This window comes from Pochonia chlamydosporia, chromosome 4 (assembly GCF_001653235.2).
Source record: "Pochonia chlamydosporia 170 chromosome 4, whole genome shotgun sequence".
Lineage (NCBI taxonomy): Eukaryota > Fungi > Ascomycota > Sordariomycetes > Hypocreales > Clavicipitaceae > Pochonia > Pochonia chlamydosporia.
Window position 1 is genome coordinate 4,682,250 of NC_035793.1, and position 19,485 is coordinate 4,701,734.

The window sequence follows — 19,485 nt, forward strand, 5'->3', positions numbered from 1 at the left end:
CTGAGTGGTAGTCTTTGAACTAGGTTGCCTAGCTGTTGAGTGATGGTAGTATTTGGGATAGACCATTCAAGGCTGGGTTGATGAAGTATATATGTAGATGTGAGGGTAACGTATAATCGGAAAGTGAGTTAAGTACCAACATATTGATAATAATCCCATACTCTAACCCTTCTGCACTTTGTCAGCAGGTGATTACGATAGAGAAGTGTGCCGTAGCCGTAGCGGGACATGTGAGGCAGAGTGTGACATAATTTTAACAAATGTTTAAGTTGTCTTTTCGAAATAGCTGTTTACCTCCATCAGTAGCGTTTACTCGGAAATTGCCGACAACGGTGTCTTGCCTTTCATTCTGTTTTGGGACGGCCACCACTCACTTTCCACAACTTACCATGTCAAGAATCAATTAATACCTTGCATGGACTCAAAAAAGCAATCAAATAAAGAAGTTATACTTGAATAAAATAAAATAGAATAAATAGGTATTAATCTCAACATCACCACTACATTATACATCCATCTCGGCTCATCATCACAGCTACCCCATACTTTCACAGAACTGCCATCTAATTACCCGCAAGCCACAATCATCTCCCCATCTCCTGCTCGTCAGTCCATGTGGGGTAAAACCAAAAATGGCGTAGCCACGGGCCACTTCTCATGACATTCTGGTGCCTTTTCCGCCAGCAAATTGCACTTGGACCTTGAGCCGAGGACAAGGGACAATTCAACCCCGGACTCGGACTCGGACGGCACCACAGTCGAGGTGAGGGGATGCATCTCCAACATCTACCTCTCTTCTTTCTCCAATCCACGAGACCAAGTGTGCTGTGACTGCATTTTAAGCGCCTGTCACTTTTTATTCTGCATTTAGCGAGTTGAGCGAGGGAATTGAGTTACTGCATACGTCATTTGCGGCAGCAAGCTAGCAGGCATAACGTCCGCAACGATGAGGGCGTTGCTGCGGGTGTCGAGAGCTCGATGGACGGGCGGGAAGAGCATGCGGATGATGTCGACTGAAGGATTGAGCTATCGAATGGGACCTACCGAGGTATGTATCCATCCACGATGCTGTTGCTGTCGCTGTGCGAGCAAGCAGCCTCAACACCAAATAATCATCACCAGAAAGCTAACACCCCCAGCCGCCCCTCTACACAGGCACCATCCCCCAACACTTTGCGCAAACCGTCTCCCAGCACGGCGACCTCCCCGCCGTAATCACGCGCTCCCCTTCCCCAACGCCCTTCGAAACAACCCTCACGTACTACATGCTCGACCTCCTGTCCAACCGCCTCGCCTCGTCCCTCGCCAGCCTCGGCGTCAAAAAGGGCGACCGCATCGCCATATCGCAAGGCAACACGCCCGAGTTCGCCGCCCTCACATACGCGTGCTTCAAGCTCGGCGCCATCCTCGTGCCCCTGAACCCGTCCTTCAACGCCGCGCAGGTCCAGGCCGCGCTGAAGCACCTCGCCGTCGAGCTCCTCATCGTGGGTGCGGTCACCGACCTCGCGTACAAGCCTGGCCTGGGCCGCAGCAACCAGGACCTCCTGACGAGTATTGCAGGCGATCTGGGGGCGTCCAAGATTCAGAGCGAGGGGGTGCCAAGTTTGAAGCGCATTATCGTGGTGGATAATCGTGTGTCGCACCAGGATGTGCGGTTTAAGCTTGAAGAGTGTAGGGCGCTCACGCCGTACCGCTCTTTGCTGGATGGTTCGGATCGCGCAGTCACTCCAAACCAGCGTCTTGACCCGAACGACACGATCAACATCCAATTCACGTCCGGTACGACATCGACACCAAAAGCAGCGATGCTTACACACCGCTCCATCCTTAACAACGGCATCCTCATCGCCAATAGAATGGGCCTCGTGCCAGGGGACAAGATTGTCGTTCCGCCCCCTCTGTTCCACTGCTTCGGCTGCATCCTAGGCTACATGGCGACCGCTACGACCGGCAGCGCCATCCTCTTCCCCAGCCCGGCGTTCGACCCCGTCGCCACCCTCAAAATGTGCGTCGACCACGACGCAACTGGCCTCTACGGCGTGAGCACCATGCTCGTCGCCGTCCTGGAAGCACTCGACAAAGGCGTAGTGCCCAGTCCTCCCGCCCACCTACGCAAGGGCATCGTAGCGGGCTCCTCCGTCCCCGAAGCCCTCATGAAGACCATCTACAAACGCCTCGGCCTCCAAGACCTCGTAATATGCTACGGCATGACGGAGACCTCCCCTGTCAACTGCATGACATCCCCGTCCGACCCCTTCGAAAAGCGCTGCGCCTCCGTCGGCACACCCATGCCCCATACGGCCATCAAAATCGTCGACCCAGTCACAAAATCCATCGTCCCGCTAAACACGCGCGGCGAACTCGCTGCGTCGGGATACCTCGTCATGAAGGGCTACTTCGGAGACGACGCGAAAACAGCAGAAGTCCGCATCGCGGAGCCGAGTATCGAGGGGAACGGCGACACAATATGGATGTACTCGGGTGATGAGGCGGAGATGGATGAGAATGGGTTCGTCACGATAACAGGCCGTATCAAGGACTTGATTATTCGTGGTGGGGAGAACATTCATCCGCTGGAGGTGGAAAACTGTTTATTTCAGTTAGATGGCGTGAAGGAGGTGAGCGTGGTGGGTGTGCCCGACGAGCGACTGGGTGAGAGTGTGGCGGCGTTCATCGTCCCGCATAGGGAGTGGACGACCGGTGAGAGTGGCGGAAAGGACAAGGTGCTGAGTGAGGATATGGTTCGGGAATGGGTGAGGTCGAATTTGTCGAGCCATTTGGTGCCCAAGCATGTGTTTTGGGTGGATGACTATCCCAAGACTGCGAGCGGCAAGATTCAGAAGTTCAAGTTGAGGGATATGGCTATCAAGATGTTGGACAAGGAGAAGTGAGGGCGTTATTTGAGGCTAAGGCTATTGGTAATTGGCATGGGATGTAGCATTGCGTTGTAATTTGTATACAAGTCATTACTGTATTCTGCATAATTCAGGGGACACAGGTTGATACAGTATGTGTGGTGTTCACTGCCAACCACGAGTAGACACACCATCAGTCATCATACACCATTTCTACATTCACGTCACATCATGTGCACATATAATCGTAATGAGCTGTTCAGCTAATGCAATGTCTAGGAGTTCCCGCTCTCATGCGTCATTCACGTCCTGCGTATTCTTTACGCACGACGTATATCCCACCACATGCCCTTGGAAACGGGAATCAATCAAATACTCTTACGGGTTCAGTTCAAACCCGGGCCGGCCTGCAACTCGGCCAGGCAAAACAAAAAACAACAGGCCCTTTAGAAACAACAAATACGTAGCGAAAAAAGTGCAGCCGACGGCCAATTGAGCCGAAATGCTTGCTTTGGTGTCAAAAAGTCCCAGGACGTAAAAGGTGTAAGCAGTAAGCAAGTCTCAACGCCTTGAACTCCGCTTTGCCCCAACTTCCTTAATCAACCTGCTTCTCACAACCAATGCGTCCAAGCAATTCCTTACGGTCGCTATGTCCAGGAAGACTGACACCGGAAGTGCTGGCCTGCCGCCTCACACCACTTCTTCGCTCCCAGCTTCGAAGATCGATCTCGTCCGCGTCAACTTCCTCCTCAAGAGGCTCAGCCTCCTCATAGACGTATTCGTCTTCTTCCTCCACAGCCTCGTCGTCACTTCGAGAATCCTCGGCTCCATCGCCACGCAGCACCTTCATGGCTACGCGAACAATCATGGTGAACCAGTAAATGGTGATGCCTTGCAAAGCGAGCAGAGGGGCCAAGAACGCCCACTTTACCGTGTCGTTGTAGCACACTCGTCCGGTCGAGCTCAGGAAAGGCTCGATAAGGTACGACAACCCAGGCGGTGGTGCCTCGGGTCCGATCAGATGGTCATTGGTGCCACGGAAGCACGCTGAGGGCATAATCTCAGGCGTGTGAGCGTACACTGACCAGCACACCATAACATAGACAAAGTGGCGGGCAAGAAGCCATGACAACATGAAGACGCCAAACATGATGTCGCAAAGGGTGGTGTAGCCGGCATATTTGAGGCACTTGGCAGCCTGTGAGCATGTTAGTAGAGTGAAAATCATGGCACAACTAATTTACGGCTCCTTTTTTGTCGTTCTTCAGGGGATTATCAAGGCGGTACGTACCGGCAGGAAAAGGTCGACCACATCCATGATGACCAAAATCAGGTTGCCAACACGGGTGTGGTGGTAGAAGTAGCAAGATGAGATAAGGGCCGTAGTAATGATGTGGTGGCTAAACATTTGCCAGTGATCCTTGCGACGCTCTTCGATGTTGATGACAATAATCTGCTGCAGCCAGAAAGCCCACTGTGCCAAAACATAACCCTTCATCAAACCGTCCATTTCCCGGTTAGGCCAGTCGGTCCAAAGTTCTCGCATGTTGAGGTAGTACGGCGACTTGCAGTAAATATACTTGAAATGAGTTGTCAGCTTCATCAGTCCACTTCTTCTTGACCCAGGCCAGCATCTGCAACTTACAACACCCATGGTCCAAAAGACGCTGTAATAAACAAGCAGCCAGGCTTGTTCAGTAAACCGAACCTGGTCCTTCTTCTTTGTTACACCTTGCATTCTGGCAAACGGCGCCAAGATGTACTCCATGAAGCCAGCTCGCAGGAGTGTGAAAACGACAATGCAGAAAACAATGAAGTAGGTGTCGTCGAAGCCAATGCCATACTGGCCGGTTTTTTCATTATAGTAGACGAGCTGGAAATACTTGTATGTGTGCGTTCGAGCTTTGGGGATGAAGTTGTGGCAGAGGAATAGGAGGGCAAGGAGGTTGAATGACAGGCCTAGTAGGAAACACGTCAGCATCAGGTACGAGCGAAGGAAACAGCAAATATTCGAGCGCCCAGACTTCTTCGGCCGCCATTGAACCCTCGAAGTCGAGTTGGCAATGGTATCGCAGCTGTAGAGTTTCTTGGGGCTCCAATTGACTCCGGATGGGCAGACGTACTAATTTGGTTCTCAACAAACCACCGAGTAAAGTGTTTCCAAGAGCCGTCTTCCTTGCGTTTTAGCCTTCGTACAAGCACATGTTTACCGTCAGAGCTTTGCATATACAATGGTCCTTTGGAGCTAGATGCAGAAGGCCCAGGCTTGAATTGAGTCGTCGGGGGGTCATCTGCGACACCAGCATTTGGCGACTCGGTGCGGTCGTAGTCGCCCATCGTGGGAGCTGGGACAACCGAGTGAGGAGCGAAGTCGGGCGGGGAAAGATGGCTGAACGGATCAATCTAGCTACTGGCAAGGTTTCGAGGCTAGAGACTGTGTTGAGGCTTGTCTCGTTGTTTTTCTCAGTCTCGTTGCGCAGGCTGGAATCTCAAGTGCCTCTCTTTCTTGACAACCTCGTCAATGCTTCAAGACGGCTCTTTGGCGGCAGAGGAAAGAAGAACGAGCGGCTGGATTGCGGTCAAAGGAGCAATGTGGCCGGGGGTTCAAGAGGTTTAAGACTTTGGTTGTGGATCGCTCCGCTGCGTGTTGTGGGCGGTGGACAGGGTCGAGATCCAGTCAAATGTGCAAGAAAGGCCCTTAGGTCAATTTTGACCTGGTTTAGAGGCGGACCAGGGGGTAGCAAGCACTTGAAGCGGAACCAGATTGACGGTTGGCGGTTCTGGTGGTGCTGGTGGTGCTGGTGGTGGGGTCCAAGCAAAAGCAGATGCAGATGCAGACACAGATGCAGTTCTAGTTCCAGCTCAAGAGGTCGCAAGCTTCAGTGTCTAGTCCTTTTGTGGTGTGGCCAAATAGGATTGAATGCTATTTGAGACTGTAGACGGCGAAGACCGGAGGACCTGAGAATACCAAAGGAGACCTACCAAAGGAGACCAGCAAAAGTTACATACGCCCAACAGATAAAATGGCGTGGAGCGACGGGCAAAGTTTCAGCCTCGGGTGTGGCCAGCCAGAGAACCGTGAGACCAGGGGCAGAAAGAGGATGCGTGGGAATCCTTGTCAGATGGCAAACTTCGAGAAACGGACAAGTATGCTCGGATCTAGGGCAAGAGAATGGGTGGAATGCCGGATATAAAAATAAACTTTTCACAGAGATGAGAACGAGTGGATGAAATGGCTGTGGCCGTATTCCAGGTGAGAGAAAATCAGGAAGAGAACAATAGGCTGAAGAAAAAGAGTCAAGCCCAAATGTCAGGTTAAGTGCTCAAGTGGGAATTAGACTTGACAGGTGGATGGGCCAGGAACAAGACACGCCAAACCAGACCAGAATTGACTTTTCATTCAGGTACGAGGCAAGCACTACCCAGGTACTTCCCTGTGTAGAATACAGCCAAATGTACTCCGTACTCCGCACTTCTGTCACAGACTGGGCAGGAGCTTGAACCTTCCCAGTTGATCCCTCGAAGCAGAATTAGCTTCATGTCGAGACCAGACGCAACAACAGAATCCAGAGACAAAGAAACGTTTAGAACCAAAGTTTCTATATTCTGCCATCCTGTGCTCCCATTCATTTATTTTTCCTGCCAACACTGCCAATTTGATCGCCTACGAATTGCATATCTACGTCCCAACAAACTCCTCGCCCCCACTGGCCGTCCATTAGTTAACAAGAATCTGCAACTGCACGACGATCTCCTATTGCTGTCGTTATTAATACCATCCTCCAATCTCCATTCAGACCTGCTACCTGGTATTGACAGCGTTCTACGGGGCAATGGCCTGTGTTCAACGCCGCGCCAGAGCCTCTCCCGCTGTGGCACACACCATCGCCGTCAAATGTCTCGGCCAGTCAAGCAAACCTCAGGCCACGGAGTATGAAGAACGGAGTACTTCGTACGGAGTAAACAATACAGCTCAGTACCACATGCTGCACCAACAGTATATCACGGTGGTCCGTGTCAAGGATCTACCAGCACCAACTCAAAGTAAAACGTCGTATCACCACCAGTCTAGCATTGTCACAAGCCTGTCTAAAATGCCAATGCTCAGGCTCGAGACCCAAAAGGCAGCCGCCATTATCAAAGTACGGTGGATTATGGCATGTCACGAATCAGCCATGGCAGACAAGGACCATCTTTCAGAGTTGCAAACTCGTCGGCAATTTCGTCATCCCCTCCCCGTCACCAGGAAGCCCAACAAGACATGTCCCCAACTAGGGAACCGAACTGCATGAAGCGTTGCATATGCATACACTAATCAATTCCAGGCGGCCGCACACCCTTTGCCTCAACCCTCCAGTCTCATCAACTCAACTGATGCATCATCTGGCCTCTGTCCACCGCACCGTTCTGCTGTATCACCAAATAATGCTACATTGCGACTGGTGTGTCCGTCTGGTCACATCTGGTCACGTCCCGCCCCCTTTACTGGGCAACCTTGTTTCCTGCTTGAGCTCATCTCGATACTCTTCCACGTCATTTACTCAGTAATTGCGACGACTCCCAGGCCATGCACCAGGTGGGATTACAAGGATTGTGATTGTTGAAAAACAAAGCTAGAACAGACAAGATGCGCCCCACCACACCATCAACCGAATGGATCAAAGACAGGAGGGAATTGGCAGCCAGCCTCGTCAGTCCAGGTGCTGCGAAACATCAAAGGCGGTGAAGGGATGTTGATGTGCTTGATGCTGCATTGCTTTTCTACAGCGCCTCTTTGGGTGAGGGGATGGCTATGAGCTTCCTTTCTCGCCTACGGAGCATGGGCAGGATACGAAAGTGTGGGAATATTCGGTTAAATGGTGAGTGCTTATTTTTCATTTTCAGATCTGAGTTAAGCTAATCCGTAGTTACTCAGCATCGTCGTGCTGTTTGTGATGACATATTGGCAACTGGAGGAGTGCACTCTCTATGCGGAAGCTCCATAGTAATGACACTAATTGCAGCGACGAAGTGACAACTTGATATCACACACAATTCTGACTCCCATCTCTTCTGTGTGACCATTTGCCCTGCTCAGACTCCAGACTGAACCAAGGCAACGCATGGCGGGAACAGCGCCACGCCCGCAACCCGCGCCATCAGGCACCAGACAACACCATGACCATCACACACAGCGTTACTTCAGGGTGTCAAGACTGTCACACCAGGCCAAATGCAATTGTTCAACAGCTTGCATCTCCGTACATCGCTCACCACAGGTTTGCCATTGTTCTCATTTTGCTCAGACGATAATGGCGCCTAACCCGTCAAACCAAATCTAAATCTACCGCATCCGTATCCTAGGAGGAAGAACACCCACTCTGCGTGGACCCTTCCCCATTGATCGCCTTGATCAGCTGGCTCGCCCAATTGCCAGGCCTCTTGCCCAGGCCGTTGCATCTTCAAGTTTGAGGTTCACGCATTCTGGATATCGGGTCCCCGCCTCTGCACGTAGGCGAGGTTTCATCTTTGGCATTATCACTGGCTGAGCATTTGGTTCGACCCACGAGGTATATCTTGCAGCCTTGAACAGTAGCAAGGCAACAGAATACAACCCAGGACGAATACATGGTTGTCGCGTTGATAGCTGCTGAATCCAGAAGAATGTCGTGTTTCCTCAATCACCAGAAGATCTGCAGGGCCATGGCCACCTTTGCGCGCCACATGCTGTGACTGGTAATGGCCGGCTCTCCAATGCACAATTACGTCGAATCATGAAGACACATGGGTGAACGCTTGCGACGGAATGGCTTGAGCTAGACCGACAAACTGGTGTGCTGCCATTAAATTCACCTTTATCTGCATTGGATATGGTAACACGCGTTACAGACGGGCAGGCAGGCGTATTTTCCACAAACTTGTGCCTCCGGGGTACTTGAGCCGAGTTGATGCCTATTTGGTCGCATAACGGCCAGGTTCGAGCGAAGGCTGAGATCTTCTCCCCCGCCATTCCAGTGAAAATGACTATTGTTCGATGTGATCTATTCAGCGTGTATCTCCGGGGGCAGTGTGCCGCAGACTCAACTCAGCACAGATGCCATGCCCTACAGCATGGCACTTGTCCACGGTTGGATGACAGGTAACTTATCATCGGGGCTTGAAAGGTTAGTGATGAATTAAAATGATGCGATTAAAGATTTTAGGTTTAGGTCTAGTGTCAGTGCACCTCAAACCATCCTGTTGGTAGGTGTCATTTACGTCATCACCAGTACTTGGAGCATTTCAACACAAAGTCATTGAACCCATATTGCATGGAGATGATTTCTCGGTTGCAAAAGTTCATGGCGGCAGATCTCGTTAGGCACCAGGGTCAGACGACTACGATATCACTGATCCCAGCAACATGAGCCCTTAAGTTTTGAAATGGATGGTCGGTTCTCACCAACTTCACCCGCCAAGTCGGATTTTTTACTATTGTGGGCTTTTATAAGAATGGAGCGGCATGGTTTGCTACTGCCGCAGTTGTGTACGCACGAACCGCTTTTGCCCTCTTCCTATTAGAGATGCAGGAGGTACGAGCACCGGAGCACCTCATTAATGAAAGATGAGACTTGAGATATCTTGTCAGTGTTACAAATAAGCTATAACGGAGATTCCAACAGCCCAGTTTGGAATCGAACCTAATTCCCACTCTAGACCAGATAGCCGGGCTTCTACATTCTGTAAAGGGGCGCTCAAGAAGTGTCAAATAATATAAGGCTATACTTGGTGTCCTCTAGAAATTGTCAAGCCCTTGTTTGTCACGGAGAAGGTGTACTCAAACTATGGTGAGTTTGTGTCTTGTGCTACCAACTCCGAGTTAGTGCAGTTGTGCGTCGTGTGTGAGGTAGTCAACTATTCACGTATTGTACGACAAGTGCAAATTTTCAATGTTGCAGGGTATGTTTCTATTTGGTTTGTTAACGTCTTCTTACGGCACAGGAGCTTGCTTTGTATTCTCGACAGGCTACTCTGTTCTCAACAGAAGTACGCATATTCTCGCTGCGTTATCCATCATCAAAATCCGGCCCCTGAATATATTCTTCATCGTCTAATTGATGTCCCTTGCTGCATATGCCCCATAGTCTGCCTTCAGTGAGCCGGAACGCGAATGAACCTGTTTCTTTCAATATACCACATATTAATTTAAAATGCATGTCGCGTGTTATCTGCTCGGAATATGGGTGTGTGTGGCACCTCTCTTCTCAGGTTTGCAAGTCACCGAAAATTCCTAACACTTCTACATATCAGGCAACAGCTCAAAACGCACGCAACTCTCTAATAAACTAAGCCACGATTTTCACGCAGTGTCACAGCCCGAAAAATCTGGTAGTTTCACAAATCTCCCAACAAGGCATCAAATTCACGGTGAACAAAGGCAAACTACCCTATACTTAGCCCGTGAACTCAAATCCGCCACCACCCTGGCTCCACATGACCCGCAACCCGCATCAACCCACCGATGACACTTCGAACCACCAACCTACAAGCCTCACTTCACATCCATCCAAACCCCATCACTCCAACATCAGCATCACATTTTCTACCAGAGGTCCAGCCTCACCACTTCGCCGCCATGGCCTCCAACACCAAATACCAGCCTGCTCCCCAGCAAGACCCCGACGACTACACCCAAGCGCCGCCCGCCTACGCCGAAGGCTCATCCTCTCGCGACGAACAACAAGGCCTCTTTGGTCCTCCACGCAGCAGCGAGGACAACCTCCCCGATGACTTCAAAGTCCGCAACCCCTTCCCCCTCATCACCACACTCATAACTAACAAGTCCCAGTTCGGAGGGTCCGTAGCCGAAGCAACAGTCGACATCCGCAACCAGTTCGTCCGCAAAGTATACACCATCCTCACAGTCCAGCTCATCGCCACCGGTGCCGTCAGCGGCCTCACCTTCTTCAGCGACACCTACCGCACATGGATCCAATCCCACCCCGGCGTCGTCTGGATATCCGTACGTTTTTCTCACTCCGCCCCCAAAAAACCCATCTAACAGCTACAGCTCATCGGTGCCATGGTCTTCATGGGCCTCACCTACTGGAAGCGCAAGTCCTATCCCACCAACCTCCTCTTCCTAAGCCTCTTCACCCTCGCCGAAGCATACTCCATCTCCGTCATCGTCTCCTTCTACAAGACGTCCATCGTTCTCAACGCTGTCATCCTCACGGCCGGTATATTCGTCTTCTTGACCCTGTTTGCGTGCCAGACAAAATACGACTTCACGTCATGGATGCCGTATTTGTTTGGCGCGCTGTGGGCGCTGGTCCTGTTCGGTTTGATGGCCATGTTCTTCCCGTACAATTCTACCGCCGAGCTCGTGTACGGGGCGGTGGCGGCGCTTATCTTCAGCGGCTACATCTTGGTTGATACGCAGCTTGTTATGCGTCACCATCATGTTGAGGAGGAGATTGCTGCTGCTATTAGCTTGTACTTGGATATTATTAACTTGTTCCTTGCTATTCTGCGCATCCTGAATAGCCAGTCCAACAACTAGGATTGATCAGATAGCAGAAAGATGGGATACGCGGGAGATGGAGGTGTCGAGGGTCTATCGGGATGGATGGACGTGTGAACTACCTCAGCTTCGGCAACAAGATGGGCGAGTGTAGGATGGTGGGCACTGGAATTGGAGTGAGCCATTGTATTCAGATTGGGACGGCGTTTATTCAGTTTCTTCCTTGGTATCGCAACTTTCACTTTATTGTCTCTTAGTACAGTACAGACAGACACTTGTAATACTGTCAAGATAGTGTCATGGACTCAGAGGTTCCCTAGAATCCACCTCCTAGCGCAAGACATCGATTCACCCACTCAACTAGTGACATGTGTTGTTTATGTAAGGAGCACCTAAAAGTAAATTGTAAAAAGTATTCGATATTTGCATTAGAAGCTCACTAAGAGAACTAAAGGACAAAACAAATGGAAAAATCAACCGGGCGACTCGGTACAAAGGCTAGGCTACAAACAAATGGGGTACCAATACAGCTAAAAGGGGATATCATACCAGCAACATAAATATGCCGGCCATATACCTGAGAATGTCGACCACACATCATGTCCTTTCTTGTTGATTCGCACTCCACCACAGTATTAATTGCATCGGTCGGTTGCTTGCCATTGCCATTGCCGTTCCCGCTCACGACCCCGATTCTCGAGAAACCATTACCAAAGTTGCAAGCACAGGCGAGGTTGTTTGTTGTAAAAAAAACCTGTACTCGGAATACATCCACTGCTAGCCCACTCCATTCTTATATTGGTTCCTCCTGTCGTCTCAATCATAGCCAGCTCTTTTATATCGGAATGCGAAAAAGCACAGTGGCGCGGTGTAGAACAAGGGTTAAATCGAAATTTTGGTTGTATTGCAGCCCCCGGGGAATACTCTGCTTCTTCTGCTTTTCAGTCGTGACAGAGGAATCAAAAGAAAAAAACCCAACGCCGACATAGATAAATAGACCAACGTCGCATATCTTCCTTTTTGTGTTCTCAGGGTATCGCAGAAAATCCCAGTGTCTCGCTGGAAACGACTTAGGCTTCGTGGTCGCCGTTGGCCTCGGCAGGCGCGCTCATGGAAGCAGCAGAAGCTTCCCGTGCCATACGGGCCTCGATCTCTCGAAGCTGTGACTCACGAGCCAAAAGCTCCTGTCGCTTCTCGTTAATTTCGCGCTGGACCTTGAGCTCGATTTCACGCAGTTTCTCTTCCTCTCGTCGGAGCTGCTCTTCCTTGAGACGGACGGACTGTGAGGCAAGGTCCTCAGGGTTCATGGAGCTGTCGATGCTGCATTGAATGTCAGTACGAGGAAGTTTGTTTGTGATTCGAGAATGGTGGTTAAAACTCACTTTCCAGCAGCGCCGTCCACGCTCTTGGACAGCTTCTCGGTACGGTAGTTTTCGTACAGGAAGTCGTGAGTAATTTCCTTGAGATCAGCCAAGTGGCTGTGGAGGAGAGCAGATCGAATAGCGAGGAAGTCAGAGTGGCGAGGGTTGTCAACCTCAACAACACCCCAAGGGTATTGACGAGCGCGAACCTTGCGGCCACCAATCTCAACGACGTCCTCGGAACCGACAATGGCGAAGGGCATGAGACCACGGAGCTCAGCGTTTTCCTCGACGGTATCCTCATCATCCTCCTCAATATCGTAGGGGAAGTTGTAAACGGGGATGCGATAGTGCTCGATATCCTCCATGACGAGCTTCTTCGACTCAGCTAACTCGGCAGGGGTCAGGGAGTCGGCACGACCGATAACGGGAATGACGTTGCATCGGGGAGCGAGGCGCTTCATGAGCTCGATATCGAGTTCTCGCAGGCTGTCATAGGGCGTCAGTAAGCTATAATATGTGGCTTTGTTGCGCTTTTGGCGGTAGTACTTACCCATGGCCAGTAGGAGTGATGAAGTAGAGCATAGCGTGGACACGGTTGTCTCTGAATCGGGGGTTTCGCTTGATACGAGACTCCTCGGCCAAGATGTCATCATATTGTCTCTCGAGGTATCCAACAATCTCTGAGAAACTTTAAAGATGTTAGCACACCGCCGTCGCTCAATTTATAGCTGCGGGTATTTCTGCCACGACCGCGACCTACCTAGCTTCGTTGTCGATCTGGTCACCAAATCCAGGGGTATCGACAATGGTCAGAGAAATACGGGTACCCTCTTCGTCGAGCTCGAGCTCTACATGAACAAGTTTTGGTCAGCAAAGCCACATTTCGATTGTCACCGGTGCGAGAGAATTGACTTTGACAACGTACCAACGGTGACGGGCTTAATCTTGACGCCATCCTCAACGTGAGCATCGGTGGGATCGTCGGCATTCTTATGCGTGAGCACATCCTTGTTGCACAGAGTATTGACGAAGGTGGTTCGGCCTGGTAGCGGAGATGTTAGGCATCAATTGAAGCAGCTGAGGTATGTAGCAACGTGGCAGACGTTGGATGAAGCTGTTGTGGTTGAGAATTATTCGTGGTTTACTTACCAGTTCCAGAGGCACCGCAGACCATCAAGCAGAACTGGATACCCTTCTTGACATTCTTCTTCCTCCGGATCATCTTCTGTGAATAGGGGGACCAGGTTAGCATATCTGTGACTGCATTTGCATGGTATTTGGAATAGTAGCCAAGGCCAGATCTCGACGCAATTGTTGGCAAGTCGGTGCGGTTGCTGGTTGGGGGCATATGCGTCCAGGGGGTGGGCTGGGCGTAGGAAGCTGCGAAGAGGTACGTACAGTAGCGGCGGACGACATCTTGGCTGGAGTCGAGGAGTTGAGATGGAGGAGAAAATTAGACCACGACGATGAGATGCGTCAGTTGTACGAGACGACAAAGACGGGTTAGGGTGACGCTGCGTGGGAGATGCAGATTGGGAGCAACTCGCTAGATGGGGAAAAAGAAGTCGGGGAGAGGTACGGAGTACGCTTTGGAGATGGCGGACAAGAAGGTTGCTGGCGCCAGTTGGGACGGTCCAAGCCAAAGTGGGTGCGGTGCGGTCAAGTCTGGTCTGGTCTTGTTTGGTGGGAGGAAAGACAAGGCAAGGCAGGCAAGGCAAGGCAAGGGGGGTGGGAGAAGCAGGTGGGCAAATGGTAGCAGGTACGAGCACCAGACCAAAGCCAGTCAATGGACACAGAAGATGAGAAAGATGAGCGGCGGACAGCGCCAGGCACAGGTCAAGATGATGGAGGGACCTTGGACCTCAGGAAAGGGGAAACGGGGGGTGCGTGATGATCGATTGGTGGCTCCAGATGTCAAAGTGGGTTCCAAAAGACTGGGTTGCTCAACCCACGTCGAGTTGAGTCTTGCAATTGGAGCCGGTGGCTTCGACAAGTCTCAATGATTTCAGGAGACGAGACTCCAGTGCGCTGCCACTGGAGATGAGAGGGCAGCGCTTCAATGGATTTGATGATATTGACGACGGTGGGCAGTGGGAACATTTGAAGCTAATTTCACGCCCGGGCCATGACATCTATCAAGTCAAGTCTGGTTAGACGTGAGCGGTTGAGATCATCCACGGAACGGTATCTCCAGGTGTTAGCTACTAGTACCTCGTAGTTCTCCGTGCTACCTCGAACAGATACATTAGTTGCTTGAATTGCTGGGCGACGATATGTCGCCTATGGCCTTCCTTTCTTCTTCGACGTGACATTCCTTCTTTTGCCTGCAAGTGACCAAATTCCGCGGGAACTGGTGCCTCTGCCACTTTAATCGAATTGAATGGAAAAGCGGTGGGCTGCAAAGAGCTTTACAGATTTGGCCAATCTCCCAGTTCTCAGGGGCAGCGGCAGCTAATGTACATTCCAACCTACATTGTGTGGTGCGGTACACTCATTGTTCCAGGAGAGGCGAGTGACAACTTCGCCCAATTGCACTTGCAATCAATGGCTTTGCAGGGACCAGTTGAACCCCTCTTCGCCTGCAGGGCTCACAAGTGCCAAGGTACCTAGGTACTAGGTAAGTACCTAGGTAGGTATTTAAATGAGTCTCTCTACTCCTTCCTTTTGACATCTCACTGGCAGTCCCTAACTGGATCCCGTTCATCTGTTGTCTTCACATTGCCAAGTGCAAGCTCCTCGTTTATCCCATCTATCGCAAACAGTGGTGATTCCGCCTTGCATGCACGCCAAGGTAGTATTTGGTGCTGCCCGTTATTATTCTTGGAACCATGCTCCCATCTCGCGTCTTGAGTCCCCGTGCGCAGCGCGAAACCTAATTGGGTATGGCTAATGGACACGGTAGTTCCTCGGCAGGGGACAGTTCAGAACCACCAACACTGTGACCGATTGTTGGTCACCACTATAACTCATCACGTGTCGTGGGGCATTGGAAGGCAATATGGCGGTTCAAACGTGCTTGGAACTGTGTATACATGACAGTGCTCTTCACGATATCTTTCAGCCTGAATGAATGCTTTTTTCCATGATGACTTCGAATCTACGTCCTGCACGACAAGTGGGAAACTCCTAGCAGATGAGCAAAGGAAGAGTACTCGAAAAGACGATCTGTCTACTTGCAAAAGCAAACATGGTAATTTCGAACATCAACCCCTGACCAAGTTTGATCTTGACAAGATCTCAATCGTAAGACTTCTCGTTCCTTACCTCTGTCTTTCTACGCGAAGAGAAATTTTCAATGGATGTAACATCAGAAAACGCATCTGCTGCATTCGTGGTATTTCATTGACAAACGGGATTCTGTTGGTGGGGCAACGACATTGTATTCCATCTCTTGATCTTGAATAAGTGCATTCAGTGCTCTTTCGACTTTCCAGGAGACAAAATTGACTTTACCTGGAAAGAACCTTCCTCACGACCGAATCTTTCTCAAATGATAGAAACCGAATGGCCAAACACTTTCCGTAGCGAATACAGCTGCGTCTGCTCCTTCCCAAACAAAAGCTTACCAAAGTAGGTTAGGCTAGTCCAGTTCCGTAGCTCCTTCCTCACAAAAGGGACCACCCAATCGCCAAATGGCTGAATGCTGTCAGGTCATGCGCGGCGGGGACCCCACAGCCTAACCTTCAGCGCCGACGTCCTCGGTTTGGTATTTGGTTTTGGGCGGCAGCCGCCATCACCAAATCTTCTCTCATCATCCTCGCGATTTCATCACTGAGAGAGCGACGAATCTCTCATTCACAGTTTCTGCATCGCACCTATATACTTATACCTGTATCTTCTTGACCGTATTGCCGGGAGGCACCGGCGCACGCAAGCCAAGGAGAACGCCACCGCGGAATAAGAACCAATATTGCCTTCAAATTGATAAGCAGGCAGAAAGGCTACATACTTTTCAAGTAAAGAACAAATACGCCGCCCTTGGCTTCTAAACTGCGGCTCAATTCACTATTAAATCTTGCGGTCTGGCATTAGCGTCGATATGACTTGATACTTTCTACGGTAGTGCTCCTGCTTCTGCGCATGCATCTCTTCTTCTCGTTATTGCCGCTTCATCACATCGCTTCTTCTTATCGCATACAGCCGACGTCACATCGTCATGAATGTCCGGCCGCCCATAGAGGCGTCGAACCCGACAGCCGTATTGTCCGTCGCATTTAATAATGATAGCAGCTGCTTTGCTGTTGGTCTCGAGTCGGGCATTTGCAGTATGTGTCGCAGCAACTTTTTGGTGGTGACTCGTCTAACTTGATGTTAGTTTTTCATACCAAGTCATGTTTACTAAAAGCATCTAGAGGTACCATTTGGGTTGATTCATAAGTCCCGGGGCGAATTTCTAACTTGGTATTAGATTTCAACGCTGGCATTGGCCTCGTTCAGATGATGGGCATGACCAACTATCTCGCTCTCGTTGGCGGTGGCAAATCCCCCAAGTTTGCCATGAACAGGGTTCGCCAACATAATCTACCCGTTTTCAAAACGAGATATGCTGACTTATGCCTTGTAGGCTGTAATCTGGGATGATATGAAGGGCAAGGTTGCACTCGAAATATCAGCTCTGAGCTCCGTCCGAGGAGTGCAATTGGGCCGCGAGCGCATTGTGGTGGTGCTTCAAAACAGCATCCGCGTCTACTCCTTCTCCAAACCACCAAACCTGCTCCACGTGTACGAAACAGCGGACAACCTGCTAGGACTATGTTCCCTCTCCAGCAAGACGCTTGCCTTCCCCGGTCGAACCGTCGGCCAGATCCAGCTCGTTGAACTTTCCACCGGCAATGTCAGCATCATACCGGCACACTCTTCAGCACTCAAAGCCATTCAATTAAGCCCAGACGGCGAGTTGCTCGCTACTGCTAGTGAGACAGGAACGCTAATCCGCGTCTATTCAACATCAAACTGCGCCAAAGTGGCAGAGCTTCGACGGGGAATAGACCCAGCCACCATCTTTTCTTTAGCCTTCTCGCCATCCGGAGCCATGCTCGCCTGTACATCCGATAAGTCAACTCTGCACATTTTTGACATTCCCAACACAAAAAGACAATCGGTAAACAGAAGTCAACATCTGGGCTCTTCTGACGCCGAGCCCGGAAAATGGGGCATCCTGGGCAAGCTGCCTCTTATGCCGCGCGTATTTTCAGATGTCTATTCATTTACCTCCGCACCATTCGAAGCCGGCGACGAAACCATGATTGGAGGCATTCCATTTTCTGAAGGAACAGTACTGGGAACAATGAGACCTGCAAAGGGCATTATCGGCTGGATTAGTGAAGACAGCCTGGCGGTAGTTGGGGCAGGCAAAGACGCTCGGTGGGAGAAATTCGTCCTGGTGGATGGCGAGAATGGGAAGCGTGTCTGCGTGAGAGAAGGTTGGAAACGATATTTGGGAAATACGTGATTCGCGCTTGCGATACTTGGTTGGCTAGATGATTTTGTTGCATACCACTGGGACGTCGGGCGTTTTCACAGTGGATTTAGGTGGCGTAGATGTCGAATATCATAGCTTCGTTGCTTTCTTTGAGCATGATCATGACTAATTTTGAGGTTATGATGCTATTTACTTTTCGTCATGTCGTGGCGAGCGACTCCTACTCCGCCGCCGTCTTCTGTCATCATCCCTCCTGCTTTTGTGTCTTGATTCTTGGGATCTATCCCGATGCCGTCTTTTCCGATCATAGTCCCCATCCTTCCGTGACTCTTTATAATCATCATCACCCCTCCTTTCCCTCCGTCTGTCTCGGTCGTCATCATCGCGATCCCTATGACTTCTCCGCTCGCGATCCCGCGATCCATCCCTATGCCTCCGCGACTCCCTATCCCTATCCTTTTCTCTATGCCGCCTATCTCGCCTCTCATCCTCACCACCCTCCCTATGTCTATGCCTATGCTTATCATGCCTGCTCTTCTTCTCCGCCCTCCTCCTCGCCTCCTCAACCTCCTTCTTTTTCTCATCCACCAAAAACCCCTTCATAGGATCATCGTCATCATGGTCCCTCATCAAAATCGCCAACTCCCTCTCCTCCTGCAACATTGGCCTTGCCTCCTCCTCACTCTCCTCCACTTCCTCCACCTTGCCCTCCTTGCGCATCATAGCCTGCCAGCTGACGTCGAATTCCTCCGGGTCCTCGTCATCGCGCGGCTTGTACCTCGCGTGGTCGACGCTGATTATCCGTCCGGCGATGTCGGCACCGCCAAGGTTATCGACCGCTAGGTCTGTGCTGCGCTGGTCTTCGTACTTGAGCCAGCCGAAGCCTTTGGATTTTCCGGTCTCCTTGTCCCGCGCGAGCTTGAGGAAGACGGGCTCGCCGAACTGGGAGAATATGGTGATGACGTCGCCTTCGGTGAGCTCGTAGGGCAGGCCGCCGAAGTAGATGAATGCTGTGTCGCGGTAGTCGACGTGCCATGAGCCTTCGGGGGTTCTGGGGGGATGTTAGCTGGTGTGGTGAGTGTGGGTATGGGGGTACGTGCATTCCATTTTCTATTTCTCTCTTGTTGAGCTCTTGGATGGCTCGGATTTTGTTCATTGTGGTGGTTGTTGTGCCATGGGTGATGGGGGATCAAAGTTGGCGAGGCTGTCGCAAGTTGGAATTCTGGGCATGTAAAGCATCTGCAAGGCTGAGGGTGGTGCAGCTTCGAGGTGGGGCCTGTTGCTGGACTGAGGTCGCTGGGCCATATTTCTCCAGTGGGCTGGCTCAGTGGGGCTACCAGCCGCAACTTCAATGTTGCTGGG

The 19,485-nt window shown here is 51.0% G+C and overlaps 6 protein-coding genes across 6 annotated transcripts; 3 read left to right on the forward strand and 3 right to left on the reverse strand.

Moving 5' to 3' along the window:
• Nucleotides 1–946: 946 nt before the first annotated feature.
• Nucleotides 947–2,891, forward strand: VFPPC_10116 (AMP-binding enzyme; the record flags this gene model as incomplete). Its single annotated transcript, XM_018288546.1, has 2 exons — nt 947–1,048; nt 1,140–2,891. 2 exons carry the CDS (start codon nt 947–949, stop codon nt 2,889–2,891), a joined length of 1,854 nt encoding a protein of 617 aa, XP_018137996.1.
• Nucleotides 2,892–3,450: 559 nt separating this feature from the next.
• On the reverse strand, nt 3,451–5,192 carry VFPPC_10115 (sphingosine N-acyltransferase lac1; the record flags this gene model as incomplete). The annotated part of the gene is made up of 4 exons (XM_018288545.1): nt 3,451–4,053; nt 4,147–4,434; nt 4,501–4,814; nt 4,979–5,192. 4 exons carry the CDS (start codon nt 5,190–5,192, stop codon nt 3,451–3,453), a joined length of 1,419 nt encoding a protein of 472 aa, XP_018137995.1.
• A 5,257-nt stretch (nt 5,193–10,449) lies between these two features.
• On the forward strand, nt 10,450–11,376 carry VFPPC_10112 (transmembrane BAX inhibitor motif-containing protein; the record flags this gene model as incomplete). The annotated part of the gene is made up of 2 exons (XM_018288542.1): nt 10,450–10,836; nt 10,885–11,376. 2 exons carry the CDS (start codon nt 10,450–10,452, stop codon nt 11,374–11,376), a joined length of 879 nt encoding a protein of 292 aa, XP_018137992.1.
• Nucleotides 11,377–12,407: 1,031 nt separating this feature from the next.
• VFPPC_16828 (septin) lies at nt 12,408–14,117 on the reverse strand (the record flags this gene model as incomplete). Its single annotated transcript, XM_018294581.1, has 7 exons — nt 12,408–12,657; nt 12,720–13,187; nt 13,252–13,389; nt 13,462–13,549; nt 13,627–13,743; nt 13,851–13,926; nt 14,100–14,117. 7 exons carry the CDS (start codon nt 14,115–14,117, stop codon nt 12,408–12,410), a joined length of 1,155 nt encoding a protein of 384 aa, XP_018137991.1.
• A 2,740-nt stretch (nt 14,118–16,857) lies between these two features.
• Nucleotides 16,858–18,153, forward strand: VFPPC_14720 (phosphatidylinositol 3,5-bisphosphate-binding protein; the record flags this gene model as incomplete). The annotated part of the gene is made up of 4 exons (XM_018292488.1): nt 16,858–16,966; nt 17,017–17,055; nt 17,110–17,207; nt 17,266–18,153. 4 exons carry the CDS (start codon nt 16,858–16,860, stop codon nt 18,151–18,153), a joined length of 1,134 nt encoding a protein of 377 aa, XP_018137990.1.
• A 159-nt stretch (nt 18,154–18,312) lies between these two features.
• VFPPC_10110 (U2 snRNP component IST3) lies at nt 18,313–19,230 on the reverse strand (the record flags this gene model as incomplete). The annotated part of the gene is made up of 2 exons (XM_018288541.1): nt 18,313–19,174; nt 19,220–19,230. The coding sequence occupies 2 exons, from the start codon at nt 19,228–19,230 to the stop codon at nt 18,313–18,315; spliced, it is 873 nt and encodes a 290-aa protein (XP_018137989.1).
• Between the last annotated feature and the right edge of the window lie 255 nt (nt 19,231–19,485).